Source organism: Aulonocara sp. 'chitande type north' Nkhata Bay, linkage group LG12 (assembly GCF_057382095.1).
Source record: "Aulonocara sp. 'chitande type north' Nkhata Bay isolate Kocher_YH1m ecotype deep benthic linkage group LG12, A_spYH_male_GT1.1, whole genome shotgun sequence".
Taxonomy (NCBI): domain Eukaryota; kingdom Metazoa; phylum Chordata; class Actinopteri; order Cichliformes; family Cichlidae; genus Aulonocara; species Aulonocara sp. 'chitande type north' Nkhata Bay.
Genome location: NC_141355.1, coordinates 19,711,704 through 19,727,606, shown reverse-complemented (window position 1 = coordinate 19,727,606; position 15,903 = coordinate 19,711,704). Strand labels below are relative to the sequence as shown.

Sequence of the window (15,903 nt, the reverse complement as noted above, 5' to 3'; positions counted from 1 at the left end):
CCCCACCAATTCGCATACCGCCGGAACAGGAGCACAGAGGATGCAGTCTCCATCGCAATGCACTCTGTCCTCTCACACCTGGACAACAACAACACCTACGCCAGAATGCTGTTTATAGACTTCAGTTCAGCATTCAATACAATCCACCCCTCACAACTCATCAGGAAACTGACAGACCTGGGTATCAGTTCCCTCATCTGCAAATGGTTACTGGACTTCCTGACCAATCGCCCCCAACATGTCCGGCTGGATAACCGCTGCTCATCTACCATCACAATGAACACCGGTGTACCACAAGGCTGTGTGATGAGCCCTTTCCTCTACTCCCTCTTCACCCACGACTGCAGACCTGCTGATGGTTCCAACACCATCATTAAGTTTGCAGATGACACCACGGTGATTGGTCTCATCAGTGACAACGATGAGGCCGCCTACAGGGAGGAGGTGGATCGTCTGGCTGAGTGGTGCGACAGAAACAACCTGCTGCTTAACACCGAGAAGACCAAGGAGCTCATCGTGGACTACAGGAGGAATGCTGACCCACATCCACCCATCCACATTAAGGGGACGGCTGTGGAGCGTGTGAGCAGCTTCAAGTTCCTGGGAGTCCACATCTCCGAGGATCTCACCTGGACGACCAACTGCTCCAAGCTGGTCAAGAAGGCTCACCAGCGCCTCTTCTTCTTGAGGACTCTGAGGAAGAACCACCTGTCCTCAGACATCCTGGTGAACTTCTATCGCTGCACCATCGAGAGCATCCTGACCAACTGTATAACAGTCTGGTACGGGAACTGCTCTGCCTCGGACCGGAAGGCGTTGCAGAGGGTCGTGAAAACTGCCCAGCGCATCGCCGGAGCACCACTTCCTGCCATAAAAGACATCTACAGGAAGCGGTGTCTGAAAAGGGCTGGGAAAATCATCAAAGACCCCAGTCACCCATCACATGGACTCTTCACCCTCCTGCCCTCTGGGAGGCGCCACAGGAGCCTCCGGACTAAGACCACCAGGTACCGGAACAGCTTCTTCCCCACAGCTGTCAGACTCCTGAACTCTGCCTCCTGACATCTGACCCACGTTAAACTCATGGACTGAACATACACACACCCACAATGGACAACTGTACCCTCAAACACAATAATAACATGGACTGAACCACCACTCACAACCACTAGCACTTTATATAGCCTCTGTAGGAATTATATCTCACTTATCTTAACTGCACTACTGTATAGCTCTGTGTAAATAATCATTCTGTACATTCGATAATCTTTAATCCTACAACTGTTTACAACTTGCATAGTTCCCATTTCTGTATAGCTGTATATCCCAGATTCTGTAAAGTTATTTATTTCATATTCTGTATAGTTTTTCATATTTATATCCTGTTCATATCCTGTACATAGCTTGTACTCACTACAGCCTGTACATACTTAGTTATAGAATATTCACAACATACTTCATACCGTGTACATTATAACATACCATAATAGACCCATTTCTGTAATATACTCACATATCTATATTATTGCTAATATATATTGTAATATATCTATATCACTAAAGCACTTCTGGATGGATGCAAACTGCATTTCGTTGCCCTGTACCTGTGCATGTGCAATGACAATAAAGTTGAATTCTATTCTATTCTATTCTATTATGTTTAAACAATGGACTTTGCTCTTACTTGTCTCAGTTACAAGTGCAGTACAGCAGTATGTGGGATTGGTGTACAAAGAAAAGGCAAACAGGGCACTCTATAGATTTTGTAGAGGGATACTGTTGTGCGTGCACCGCTGGGCCCTGCTTTGACAACATCTGTATTCTGACAGAGTCTCCTCTCTCAATCTAGATCTAACTGCCTGCAGCCTCTGCCACACAGGAGCTGGAGGGGGGAGCTGAGAAGAATACTTACAAGCCTCTACCACTGTGTTGGAAATAGGCAAACACACACACGGACATACACACACACAAACTTTCACAGTATATCCCTGCCAAGTCAAGCATTGTGGTGTGGCAGGAGGAGCCTCGGGAGTCTAACAGCCAAATGTGTCCTCTAGCATTAATGGCTGCTTCGGCTGACTGAAGGGGGAAAACACCTTGAAGAATCATACATCTGAACAGCCACTTGGCTCCAGCAAGGGACAAACTGATTGACATTTGCTGAAGTCTTGCAAAACACGCCCGCCCTCTAATACAGAGCACACATGCTCGGAGTGACGGTATAGTCTTAGCTCTTCTCTGAATTATACAGCAATAACAACACAGGAGAGAACAAAAAAATGTGGAGCTGAAACTAGACTTAAAAATAAATGTATCATTCTCTTGAGATACAACCAGTATTTTTCCTTCTTTCACGTTCTAACTCAGATGACGCTTAGAAAACATTCATTCCAAGGTATTGAAATTGTCTGAGTATAAATCATGGTGAGCATGCCTGGCCCTCAGCCAAAGATCACCACGGGTGTTACAAACTCCTCAAGCAAAGAATATGACCTGTAGAAATGGAAAATTATTTCCAGGGATCTGCTACTTCACTGGATCCCCAGCAAAGATAAGGGGATAAACTGAGAGCAGCTGTTGGTGTCAACGAAGCGCTGCTTTGATCTATCGTGTATCAGAGACAAACAAAAATGGAAGCTCTTTTCTAAGACTGCAACTCCCCTCGTGGTTGCATGCCTCCATCAGTGGGTCACACTGCAGTTTAAATCAGTGTTTCCATTTTGCTCAGTGATGGGAGTGATTCCTCATTTGAGGTTATGTTTTGCTGTGTATGTACTGTAATAGTGTGTAGTTTCAGAGAGGAAAAACAAGTTAAATTCTTCATCTTCTCGGTTTGGCCAATTATTTTGATTTGGAAAGACAACGTGTTGATAGATGCTAATGTTTCAAATATGGATCTTGCTGAAAAGAAGCAGGAAGTTATAATTCTTCAATGCTTCACAAACATCTTCAACCCAGTAGCACAGTTACACAATTTTTTTTATTGAATGTTACACAGAGGGGATCTTTGACCTGCTGATGCTGCAAGTGAGCAGTAGAGCCAAATTCAAAATAAAATTCTCAAGGTGTTTCAAAAATATGTTGACAAAAAAGAAAAAGAAAAAAGACAGGACACTGCCTCAACTTAATGCCTGCTACGGGCACCGGTAACCTCTTCAAACTGCTCAGAAACAGTTTATCTAAGAAAGCCTGAAAATATCTGTGCACAAACTACAGAGTATGACCCACAGCTGGGCTATGATACAAAGCATGACAGAAAACTAGTAACTAAAGGATGTTAAACTCAGTGTCGTCTTATTGTACTATTGGTTTAAAAAAATCACTTATAGATGTATATACTGGAATACAGATTCTGAATCCAAAAATTCCAGTCTGCCTTCAGATATTAAAGTGCTCAAATTATGCCTTGTGAGGTTTTATTTGTCTGTTATACTTTCTTTATTCATGTAAAGAATTCCATGCTGTTCTCTCCCAGGAAACACGGTACTTCTCTTCATCATTAAGTAACACAATGGCATAATGGCTACTTACCTAGTTCCTTTGGTACACTCTCAAACAAGTGCTTCAACTAAATCCACATGCAGCCAGATGCCATGCAGTCCACTATCAATTCCTCGCTAGAGTACCTTCTGCTAATTCTTACTCGAAAATATCTCAGCTATGAACAAAGCACACCAAATGTTCTGCTTCTGGTTGCAACGGTGAACACAAGAGTCTTCATGCTCTCACAGCTTCTGAGCTGTTTTACTTCTGATGGCAATGTTGCAGCAATAACAAGGCAATCACCATGTGTTTAATGGTAGAATGGCACAAAGCTATGTACTAGCCACTCTAATAGAGATGACTTTCCATTGAAAATATTCCCAGTTTTCTGTTTCTGTTGTCAGACAATAAACAGAGCATAAAATAGAGACATACAGCGTAACACATTAAGACTACTGGAAACCTGCCGCTTGGCATATTTTTCAACCTCTGCTCTGTGCTGACAAAACAATCATTTACATAATGTGCCGTGATTTACACTTAAAACGACTTGTTTTCTGTTAGCAGAAACTAACCTGAGTTAAGGTGGTGAAGCACTTCACCAAAGCTGCCTGACCATAGACAGCACAAAAGATAAGCTGTTTCAAGCCGTTTTGGTATTTTCAAACTGACTTGCTAAAGCACATTTCAGTATCCAGTGATCACATCTCGAAAAATCTTCCTTTTTGACACCAAAATGTAATAAATAGACTTAATGCTTTATAATTATGCAGTATAACCTGAAATGACTTTGACTATAAACCCATTAGCAAAATGTCAACAGCTCCTGCAGAGGACAGCTCTCGCCTCCTGGTGGCCGTTACAAAAAACTGCAGGTTTAAGGGCAGTTATGCATTAGCTTCATTTGTTCAGATCTGGAAACCAGCTCCATCTTTTATACTGTCTATGTGTCTGACTTTCTTCATGCCCACTGACCAATCAGAGGAGGATGGACTTTTTGGGAGGTGACCAATAAATGAGCTAAAACAGAATGATTCAAACAGATGTGATGATGATGAGTGATGATGTTTTGCATCGTCAAACTAATTTAGATACTAGACAAAGACAATGTGGCTAAATACAAAATGCAGTTTAAAGATTAGTTCATTAATTTACAGGAAAAAAATTAGCCTTAGCCCGTTGTAAAAAAAAAGCTGTTGGCCACTGAACCTAACAACTGGCTGTGTCAACCCTTGGAAGCAAGAGCTACAATCAAGCATTTGTGATAACTGGCAATGAGTCTTTCCCATCACTGTGGAGGAATTATGGCCCACTCTTCTTTGCAGAATTGTTTTAATTCAACCACACTGGAGGGCTTTCCTGCATGAATGGCCTGTTTAATGTCATACAGAAACATCTCAATTGGATTAAGCAGCCTCAGACCATCAGACTATGATGTTCTTTTTATAAAATGCTGCGTTAGTTTTACACCAGATGCAACAAAACTCAAAGCTTCCAAAAAGTTTAGCTTTTGTCTCATCAATCCACAGAATCATTCCCCATATGTTTTTAGATCAAAGATGTTTTTGGTAAATGTGAGATGAGCATTTGCGTTATTTTAAGTCAGCAGTGGTTTTCTCTTTAAACTCTCCCATGGATGCCATTTTTGCCCAGTCTTTTTCTCACTGTTGAATCATGAACGTTGACCTTAACTGAGACAAGTGAAGCTTGCAGTTCTTTAGATGTTGTTCTGGGTTCTTTTGTGACCTCCTGGATGAGTCATCGATGCGCTCTTGGAGTAATTTTGGTAGGCCGGCCACTCCTCGGAAGGTTCACCACTGTTTTAACTTTTCTCCATTTTTGGATAATGACTCTCACTGTGGTTCGCTGGAGTCCCAAAGTCTCCGAAATTGCTTTGTAACCATTTGCAGACTGATAGATGTCAGTGAATTTATTTCTCAGCTGTTTCTTTAGATCATAGCATGATATGTTTCTTTTTCAGGCCTGGGTGTGGTTAATGACATGGAACTTAGCTAAGCAAAAACATGGTTAATCACAGTTAATTCATGATTTATCAAAGAGGGACAATTACTTGCTTGCATAGAGGCAGAGTGGTTTCTCCTTTATAAATGAAATCATCATTTAAAATCTGCATTTTGCATTTACTCCAGTTATCTTTGTCTAATATCAAAATTAGTTCGATGATGTGAAATGTGTGATAAATATGCATAAAAATAAGAACTAAGGTAGGGCTGTTCTGACAAAACCAAATTCACAAATTTTAACAGCTGGACTTTGTTTCATTAATAGTTATGAGTCAGTTATTTATTAATACAAATGTCATCTCCAGTTGAAAACTAATTTAACTATTGTAACTATTTTAAAATGTTAAATATTTTGAAATCATCTACAAAGCCTAAATGGATTTAAGTTAGACTGGAGAATAAACAAAGTATACAGTATATTATCCCAAAGCTGTTTCATGCTAAGCGTATTTGGCTTCTTGAATTCGACACATCAGCATTGGATGAATCAGAATGAAGAGGTAGGCCTTATCGTTCAATAGCACAGCAAGATCGAAAAGTAAACACAGATTGTCTTGCAATCAGTATCTGAAAGACAAGACGCTCCAGCTTTAGCTGTTAGCCTGTGTCTGCAGGTTCCCTGATATCAACAAAGAGCCCGCTGCAGCTCTGCACTGTCTCTGTTGTTGTGGGCGATTGGAATGGACATTTGTACTCTGCTGAAGGACCGTAAACAAGATTTTCAGCATAGCACCGGCCTGGCCAGGTTGACAGGGTGGTCTTATCTGATCTCAAACCAGAGAAAGGCAATAGGACAGACCAGGACAGCTCAGTTTGAGACGCTGATAAGAAGATGCTAAGAGGAAATGGAAAGGAGAAACAGACAGCTTCCAAGATGAACATTTTCACAATTTAACACCTTATAACACATTTACACATCTTTTTGATATTTGCTACGTTTTTGTCTGCTTCAGGTTTATTTGGCTGAGTGAGACCCTTCGTTCAAATAAAATAAAATAAAAACCAATCAAATCAATATGTAGTGTAAAAGCAACTTACCTTGTCCTTGCCCTGCTTCTCATCTTGATATACATTCCACTGCTCTCCATCATTACTGAAAGCGACTTTATATGAGCCAACAAACTGGACATGGCCGAAGTCTTTCGCTCCCTGGGTGATGATACCTGTCACCTTGGTTGGCACAAGCAAGTCCACCTGAGAGGAGCAAAGCCCAAGGAGGGATGGGAGCAGAGAGAAGGAGAGGCAAAACCAGAATGATAAATTCGATTGCTCAACAAACTCAGGTAGCAAAGTGTCAGATATGCTAAGTTTTCAGGATTAAGTCAGCATTTTTCCTTTCGATTTTATCTGAGGATTTACTGAATAAAGACACCGGGCGCCAGTCAAGTCAGTTTCAATTATTCACAGAATATTGAACAACAAGGCTAAGTCCACAATCTCGCCTCAGCAAAACAGAAATTGCATGCTGCAGCAGCTTCTGAGACCCACACTGCTCCATTTGGGTTAATTTTTAATAGGTTCTCATTTGTTGCAAACAATTTACTGCGCAAGGGTTCCAGGCAGTAAATACACAAACTGTTACATTTATAGGCTTTTTAATGTTCAATTATGCTTTATTATATTCAAAAGTACATAACACTGTTGGTCTGAAACAAAAAATGAAGTTAAGAAGAATTTCAGGATACAGGCTACACTTTGAACCAAGGAGATGATAATCAAGCTTTTTGGGGCGAGATTTTACCACCATGATAATTATGTTAAATAAATATTGCATTCATTAAGTGAAAGGGATTGAAAGTAATTTTTAATCTAGTCCTCAGCAAAGCCATGCATAACTTTAAGGTTTAAGTGCAGTATTACTAAATAAATAGTTTGTTTTTTCTCAGGAATCAGTGGGTGTGTAATGTGAGACCCCTTTAACACAATGAAAACCTGAAAACTCTGTAGAACAACAGAAAAAAGTTTATTGTTCTTGTTATTTAACATGCAATTCACACATTTTTTTTTTTTTATAAAAAGGAAATTTTGTTTTTCCATCTTCCATTTTTAAACGAGGACATTTTATATTAGATAAACAGCAAACTAACATAATAACAACACTGCGTAGGTGATATCAAAGAAGCTGCTTTAGGCTGGTACCCCCTTTACACAAAATAGCTCAAATTTAACAGTAAAGCTGTTCTACTTAGCACATACATCAACGTGGCACCAATTTGCTATGAATAGAGGATGAAATACCGGGTTCAACTTGACATTTTGCTGTGCCATAGATAGCTGCAAAATTTAGAGGCGCAGCGAGCGCATGAGAGAAATGTAAGTATGCAGAGTTGTTTCTTTTGCTGAATATGCTGTACACAACACCAAGACAACCATGCATCACACTAATTGGCCTGGTCACAGGCCAACTTATACTGTGTCACACTGTTCTGATAAAAATAAAAAAAAATGCCCCCCTCATAGATTAAACAAATAAGCAAACAAACTAGCGCATGAGGTATGGTTTAGTTTCACTCCGTCTCCTGGTTTTGACACGTTGCAGAACCCTGCAGTGCAGCTTGGCACATCACAAAACACTTTCCAGTTGACTGCATTATCTGTTGTGACGAGTTAGAAAAAAAAAACCCTCTCTCTCTCACACACACACACATGCAAACACACACAAATGCAGGACACCGGAGGCTGACAGGTAGTTTGCAAAACCTAAGCCTTAATGACAAGCCAAAGGAATAAATAAAATTCCGGAAGGTTGTTCAACAAAGTTCAAAGAAAACAAGTAAACCGAAAGCTAAATTTGCAAGGAACACAATAAAAAACCACTAGTATCAAAATAGAGGAATGCAGTTTAGGATTACACACAAAGGCTGACACAACCAACAAGGGACTGGACTGTAAATGCACAGAAAACTATCAGGTAAGCAAGATGCAAATGAAGGGAAAAAAACCCCCCCAAACAACAGACAAAAAGAAAGTTTGGTAAAATAAAACTGAAAGAAATGACATGAATACGCAGAGGGGGGGAAATTAGCTCTAAAGAAAGAGCAGGGAAGTGATCTTACAAAATCAAAATTACAATTAAACCCCAAACCCTGACAGTTTTGTCTTAGCGTTAATGCAAATGAGATGACAGCAAATCTTAGTATTGGGTATTACAGAGGCTTTAAATGATGACACTGTGCTGTGTGCTATGCTACATAAGCAGACACAGGTTTGGATTACAGTGAAGAAGTTTTTGTCTCCTTCCCTGTTTCTCAGTTTTTTGTTTCATTTGTTTTAATCTCCAAACAAATTTTAATTACTAAAGTTAAACTAATAGTTGTGGCTGCTTGAGATCTGACGAGGATGGATCACCCTTATGTTGTGGTCTGGCTAACCCTAGACGGGCCATAACAATAATGTTTTCCCTTTGCAAATGAAATCATCACTTAAAACCTGAACCTTGTATTTACTCTGGTTATCTTTGTCCAATATTCACATTTGTTTGAAGATCTGAAACATTTAAGTGTAACAAATATGTAAAAAAACAAAAAAATCAGGAAGGGGGCAAATAGTTTTTTATGGCACCGAAGGTCCAAGGTAAGGCCACACTATCTCTAAAGGGATTAACTCGGCCAACATATGTGAGATGATAAGCTACTGAAAGCAGAACAAAGGTTTGGGAGTGGGACATTTATTTCACTGAATACCTGAAGCACAGGTATGCAACTAGCGAATACAGTAGCGTGCTATGGATGCATTATCTAATTGTCGTGAAAGCTCTATTCATTAAATTCCACTTCTAAATGAATTTTGTTAACACCTCCGTTTTTTTTATGCACCACAGTTCTCATTGCTGTTTCTAAGAGAAGCTGCGGAAGTGTTGTGGAATATTTGCCTGTGATGTATACCTTTAAAAAAAAACACCCAACACTGTTATAATGAAAATAATGTCAAGCCACCTCCTGAATAAAGGGTCCAGAAAGAAATGGTGGCAGACCTAGCTCGGTTGATTCAGAGGGGCATGGCATTGTGAGGCTTTGATTATGCTGCAGTTGCAAAACATTGAGGTAATCTTGTTCTACCCGAGCATTCAAGTCTGCCACCAAACAAAGGCATGCTTAAAGGGGAACCAGTAATTGCTGTCACAGGTAGCGGTCAAAAAATACAGCCGCCCCTAGCGTCCCTGCCTCTCAACGCTTTGATGGCCCAAACTGCATTAGGGAGCGAGATAAGCTTGTTAAAGCACGGCCTCTCCTCCAGCCCCCACCTTCTGTTCTTTCCTCCATCACGCTCTCAACCCCGTTCTCTCCTCCACAAGCTTTTAACCCAGACAAACTAGGAGCGTGTGAAGTCTTTGTAGCAATCTCTGAATGCTTGTGGCGTACAATTTACAGAGAAGTGAAACACGAGAATCTATTTTAGGATTTGGCTTTCTGAGTCTGAGATTACAAAATTAGATTCATCTCATATCTAAGCTCTCAGTATTACCAGAACCATGAGCCGCAGAGGCAATAGGGAGTAACTGACAGGGTCAGTTACTTATTTGTACTTTGTCTTTGATGGCTTTGTGCAAAGTGGAAATGTTTGTACACTTCTGTCAGAGAAACACTTATCTCTCCCGCTCATTATGAGTTGGTATTTAAATGTCCTGTTTGTATTGAAATGGTTTTGCCACTGCAGGATAAAGAAGATTAATGCAGCGAGAGGAAAGCTTAATAAGGAGCCGAATACGTCCCACTTTTCTATATTATGAATACAGTACGTGCACATATACAGCAACCTGCTAACAGTCTTCGTCCAGCTGTGCTGATTTAACTGTATGCAGCGAAGACTCGTTTAATCTTTGCAGCCTAAGGGAGGTGTTGTGTCTTTGTGTATACTGTATATTTAGAGGGCAGAATTCAGAATTCAACTCACAGTCATGAGGCGGATAGTGCTACGGCCCATGAACCCCACAACAGGGCAGCTATCATTAAAGCTTAAAGATGCAACAAGAACATTAAAAAGTGCTTTTCTGTCTACAGGAAGTTTCCACATACCTGTAGGAGGTTTGTTTACTTACTCATGAAAACTTAAACAATGCACTGTATGCTTCATGTGATCACGCTGAACGTGAACATCTTGTCATATTACTACAACTCAGTTGGTAGCATGATAAAATAGCACATGGCCTGGTAAGGAGACCAGGGCAGTGCTGAGAAAAAATCAAGTTGAATTGTGTCAAGTTCAGCAGTCAGAGAAAAATGCACGTGTGATGCAATTAAGAACAAATTAAAATCTGTTTCACGTATTACAGGCATAATAACAGTCAAAATTGCACTGGGGCAGTCAGTCCTGCATATGTTAATTGGTAATGTTAATGGCTCTCATTGCTAATGAAACTTAGCATTAAATTGAATTTGTTATCACTGTTTTAGGCGTGTGTTGTTTGATTTTAATCTCACCTTTAAGAAAGAAAGACCACCATCCAATGTACGATTTATGTCACAGCTACCCTGAATTACGAGTATTGGCAATTACCAAAACCCTTTTTTCATGTTTTTGTAATGGTTAATCCACCAGTATGTGCAAGCGCTGAAATCGAAAAGAGATTTTTAATGCTAAAATCGAATTATTAAAATACAGGAGACAGAGCTGGTGGTGTTAAGATTTTAGTTGGGAGTAGGGATGTTCCTGGTGACTAATTTCTTAGTCACAAGGGGAAAAAACTGACTGAGTAGTTTAAAACCACGAAACACTGAGATATTAAGTTAAATTTGAGAACCGTTTAATGGAAAATGTCAAAAACTAATAACAAAGGTATTTTAAACTATTTGTCACATTCTTCAATAATGCTGCTTAACTGTGGAAAAGGAGGAAAAGAGGAAGACCTCAGAGGTGGTTCATGTAGAGAAGGAGGACATGCAGAGGGTTGGTGTGACAGAGGAGGATGCTAGAGAAAGAGGCAGTCGAAAGAATAAGATTATATACACAATACTGTAAAAAACATAAAAGACGCCTTACAAATCTGACAATTACACTCGTCAGTCATCTGCAATTGTACAGTTTTTACCACTGGATGTTTGATGTATTTTTGTAAGAATTCAATCCAAACAAAGCCACCTAATGTCACAGTGTACCTTTTTGTGGACTGATATACATTGGACTGAGTAATCACAGCAGACAGTTGAACCACTGTGGATGTTTGTAGACTGTTCCTGCTGTTTGCTGATGCGAAGTCAAATAAGGGAGCCATTACACAGAGAAATGGCCCATTTGCTTTGAGTTATGTATGAGTTATCAGAGAGGCAGCTGGTGACATGTAATACCGTCTGAAAACAGCATAACATGCCAAATGGCAAACACTTTTATATACTGGTTCAAACCACCTGTCTCCAAAAAAGATCTTTAATCCAAAAAGCACACATGAAATTACAAAAAAAAAAAAAAAAAATGAGGGATGAGACTGCAGGCAGACAATTTCCAGACAGATGGTTCAGTGAGTACAGCACCTCTTTACTGAGAGCAAAAATGAGCCTGTTTGTGTTATGATACCTTTCTAAGCTTAAAGATGTGCCACTGCACACAGAGGTGAGCTGGCTAAGCCTATTTCATAAAATGAACCACTGGTCTGAGTCTCGCTGAGCTGACGAAGTTTTTTTTCTTTTCTCTGTATGACAGCACATTGTCCCAGTACCATGAAAGTGAAAATGATAGCATAAAAAAAATAAATTGCAACATATTTACGGCTTTACAAATCACCTTTAAATTTCTGAAATGTGAATATCATATATCAGATATATTTGTTTATTATTGTAAAAATGTCAGCATATAAAACCAACATGAGAAAAAGTTTTATTGTAAATAAAACAGAAATGCATGACACACGCTCACGCAGGATTAGTGACTGGCTTGGGTGACAAATACACAGTATATATCTGGGGAAGTGTTAGCTTGTTCATAAATGTACACTTCATTGTTAGGTGATTTGTTTGATAAAATACTGTTGTCACTAACTCTAATCAGCTCAGATTATATTGTTGTATTATATAATTTAAGGGAACAATAACTCACCTAATGTTACACCTCTGTTTATGTTACCTAAGGAGGTCTCCTGCTCCACGAGTGAATTATGACTCATTCTCTTCTCGTTCCTCCTCGTGGATGCGCACAAACCCACGCACCAGCGCTCAATCAACTTCACTTTTTCCTTGTGATGTTGTTTTCTACTCCACAGTGCAGTACAAATGATCACTTTTTGTGTTTCGGTTACCATCTGTCTTACGCAGCCATGTTATATAGAATTATATAGAATCAAGTCTACAAGCTAACAAGCTCCCTGCATTAGCACGCAGACCGAGATGTGCGTACTCCTACAAATTTCAGTATGGCTCGTGCACACACACACTCACAGATAGTGGATCCTCCTTTCTTACACCTTTTGTGACCGGGGTGGTGGGATGTCAGAAGGTATAAATGGCTGCTGAGTTCTCACACACTGAAAGGAAGGTTTGCAGGCAGTTTGAAGCTGCCCTGGAGCATTTAGCATACAAAAGTCAATGTCACAGAGGGAAAGCATAACAGGCTGGTCAGTGTGGCTGTGACCGTTCACACTTGGGCGTAAACATTTTTTCTCTTTTAATTTGACTGGACTATACTGATTTCAAAAGTCCTAAATGTCAAAATAAGAATCAAATGCAGTCGCCTGAAAGAAAAATCTTCATGTGCCGTGTGTCTTTGTCGCAGCGAGTCAGCTGGTTGGCTGGTCAAAGCACATCTTACAGCCAAAATGAGAGGGAAGCAGTAACTCACAGTGAATTGCAAACACACAAATTTGAAAGGCAAACAGTTATACATGCCATGAACATTGCATGCATTAAACATCCTCCCCTGCACTCTTCTCACTCCTTTCTCTCTCATCTTCCTGGCAGCGCTCTCGAATGAAGCAATGCTGCATGTAACTGAATTTAAATTCTTTGTTGCTAAAAATAAATAATTTTGTTTGTACATCTTATCTAGCGACACCAGCAGTATCATTTCCATTTATCCGGTGAATGCTAATGTTGCTAAAGTTAGCATTTCAGCATGTCTGGTAAGCCTCGATCGTGTTAATTTAAGTCAATTTTAATTGCTACGGTGCCAAACATCGCTGGCATTTCACATTCAGGGAGTAGGGGTCCTTGTGTTTTTTCCCTGGTATTTTCCCAAAGTTCAATAAGCAATTTTTGGTAGCAAAAAGAAAAAAAATAGATGAAAACAAAAGGCGAATTAGAAATCTCCCAGACATGACAAGTTCTGGCTGTCAAACTTCAACCTTTACCCTCAATTGAACCTCCAAATGTGGACTTGGACTCTATCAGCCAAACCTGACAGAATGGCAGCATGAGAAGTTTTATCCATAAATGTATCCATATTAGATACATAATAAATCAGAGCGCACGACCAGTATATCGGTAGGGTGGATGTACTGGCGAAAATAAGCTGTTTGCTGATATTTCAGCATCAGAATTTCTAACAGGAGATAAATGAACAGTTCAAAAGTAAAGAAGAGACACTTCTCATTTCTTCATATTACTTGTCATCTTTAAAGTGATGTTGAACAAATGTTTTCCAGACTTTCTGATGTTCTTTCTTTAATTGTGCCTGGCCATTTTATGAGGAATGTACTTTAGTGGGGTTAAGTTTATTGGTGATTCTAAATTGCCCATAGGTGCGAATGGTTGCCTGTCTCTGTGTGTTAGCCCTGCGACAGACGGGTCCAGGGTCTACCTCGCCTCTCGCCGTATGACAGCCGGGGTAGGCTACAGCCTCCACGTAACCCTGATAACGGCAAGTGGAAGAGAATGGATGGATCTTTAGGCACTTTGTTACTAGGAGCCTTTCACAAAAATGGATAATTTGATCAATTCAGTTTTATTTACAGTATATAGCGCCAAATCACAAAAACAATTGTCTTAAAGAGGCAGCTGTATAAGGTAAAGAAAAAAGAAACGAGTGTAAGGGAGAAAAACCAACAACAATACAAAGAAAACAGAGAAAAGCAGTGTGGGACAGAAAATGGAGCATAAGAAAGCCAACATCCAAAGAAGAGCTTTGGATTATGGACAAGAAGCCTGCAGAACTATTCCTGAAGACTACTTAAAGAAATTACTAGAAAACTGCCTAAGAGAGTTCAGGCTGTGTTGAAGAATAAAGGTGCTCATACCAAATATTGACTTTTAATCTCGTTGGAATTGTGCAAACTCTGATGGTACAAATATCCAGGCTATACCAAACTTGCTTTGTATTATGCGCCTCAGGCTAGGAAGATACTCCAGATGTCTAAGGAATGGTCCTTCATATTCTTCATATCATTTTATTTTCCACTTTATTTCCTTATTAAAAAATATTTTTTAAGGTTTTAGAACATTGCACTGCATTTTTTCCCCCATTTTCCTAGAACAATACACAGAAATGAGGGGTGGCTAAAGACTTTTTCACAGTACCGTATCCTATAGCCATAATTTATTAAAATACTGGTGGTGGTCAGCGGTACCCCTCAGCTTCCTGGTAGATACACTTACATTACTAATTTCAAAATGCTAAGTGACTTTCTTCTCGAGTAACCGCATCTACAAGATTTGAGAAAATCTGACCTTTGACCTCAACCTTGAGGTTAAGGTCACTGAGATTCTAACTCTTCCGAGATTTTTAGTAGCTACACCTATGGTATCAACTTAAAAGTCTTACTCGTTCTTGAGTTATTGCATTCACAAACTTGGGTGTTCATGTTGCCCGCCTGCCTGGCAGGGTGATGGCAATATCGCATCGTTTTACGGAGTAAAAACTATTTGATAAATTAGTAGTGAAATATGACCATCCGCCTTACAGTCACAGCTTGAAACAAAAAAACCTGCAAGGTCAGCTTTTTTTAGATCTCATTCATCCAATCCACAACTTCAAAGCACAGCTCCATGCTTTAAAGGAGAAAGTGCATATTCAGATTATTAAATGATTATTTAATTTCCATTCTTTGCTCTAAAGCAAAGTCAGACTTTAATCAAAGCAACCGGCTTAGAGCACAAGCACTGCTATCTGAAAAGGCCTCTTTCAGAAAACTTGGAGCACATACTGTAGCCATAAAACAGATGGAGCCTCACTTCAGCATGTCAAGTTAAGTCTAAATGGTTGCACCGATGCAGGGAATTGGTCATGGCAAAAGGAACAGGAAAGAAATCAACCATGGTCATCTGGATCATTTAGAGCTATTACACGGCACGGAGAACATCATCTGTAGCCAGATGCTTCCCATGTCAGAATGAGTGAAGTGTGGGAGTTGGATCCACACGCGTAAAAAATGGTCTTGATGGTGCACTAGTAAGGGACTTGGGGAATTTCACACTCTGTTTAATGCTCACTGTGGCTAGACATCTGATGGACACTTACTCACAACGAAAAATCT

The 15,903-nt window shown here is 39.9% G+C and overlaps 1 protein-coding gene across 3 annotated transcripts in view; it reads right to left on the bottom strand.

Moving 5' to 3' along the window:
• edil3a (EGF like and discoidin domains 3a) overlaps positions 1–15,903 on the bottom strand; it is a 131,407-nt gene that overhangs the window by 11,050 nt on the left and 104,454 nt on the right. For all 3 annotated transcript variants that reach the window (XM_086314079.1, XM_086314077.1, XM_086314080.1), the window contains one exon: positions 6,546–6,701. In XM_086314079.1, coding sequence (XP_086170205.1) covers positions 6,546–6,701 — 156 coding nt within the window. The remainder of the gene's footprint in view (positions 1–6,545; positions 6,702–15,903) is intronic.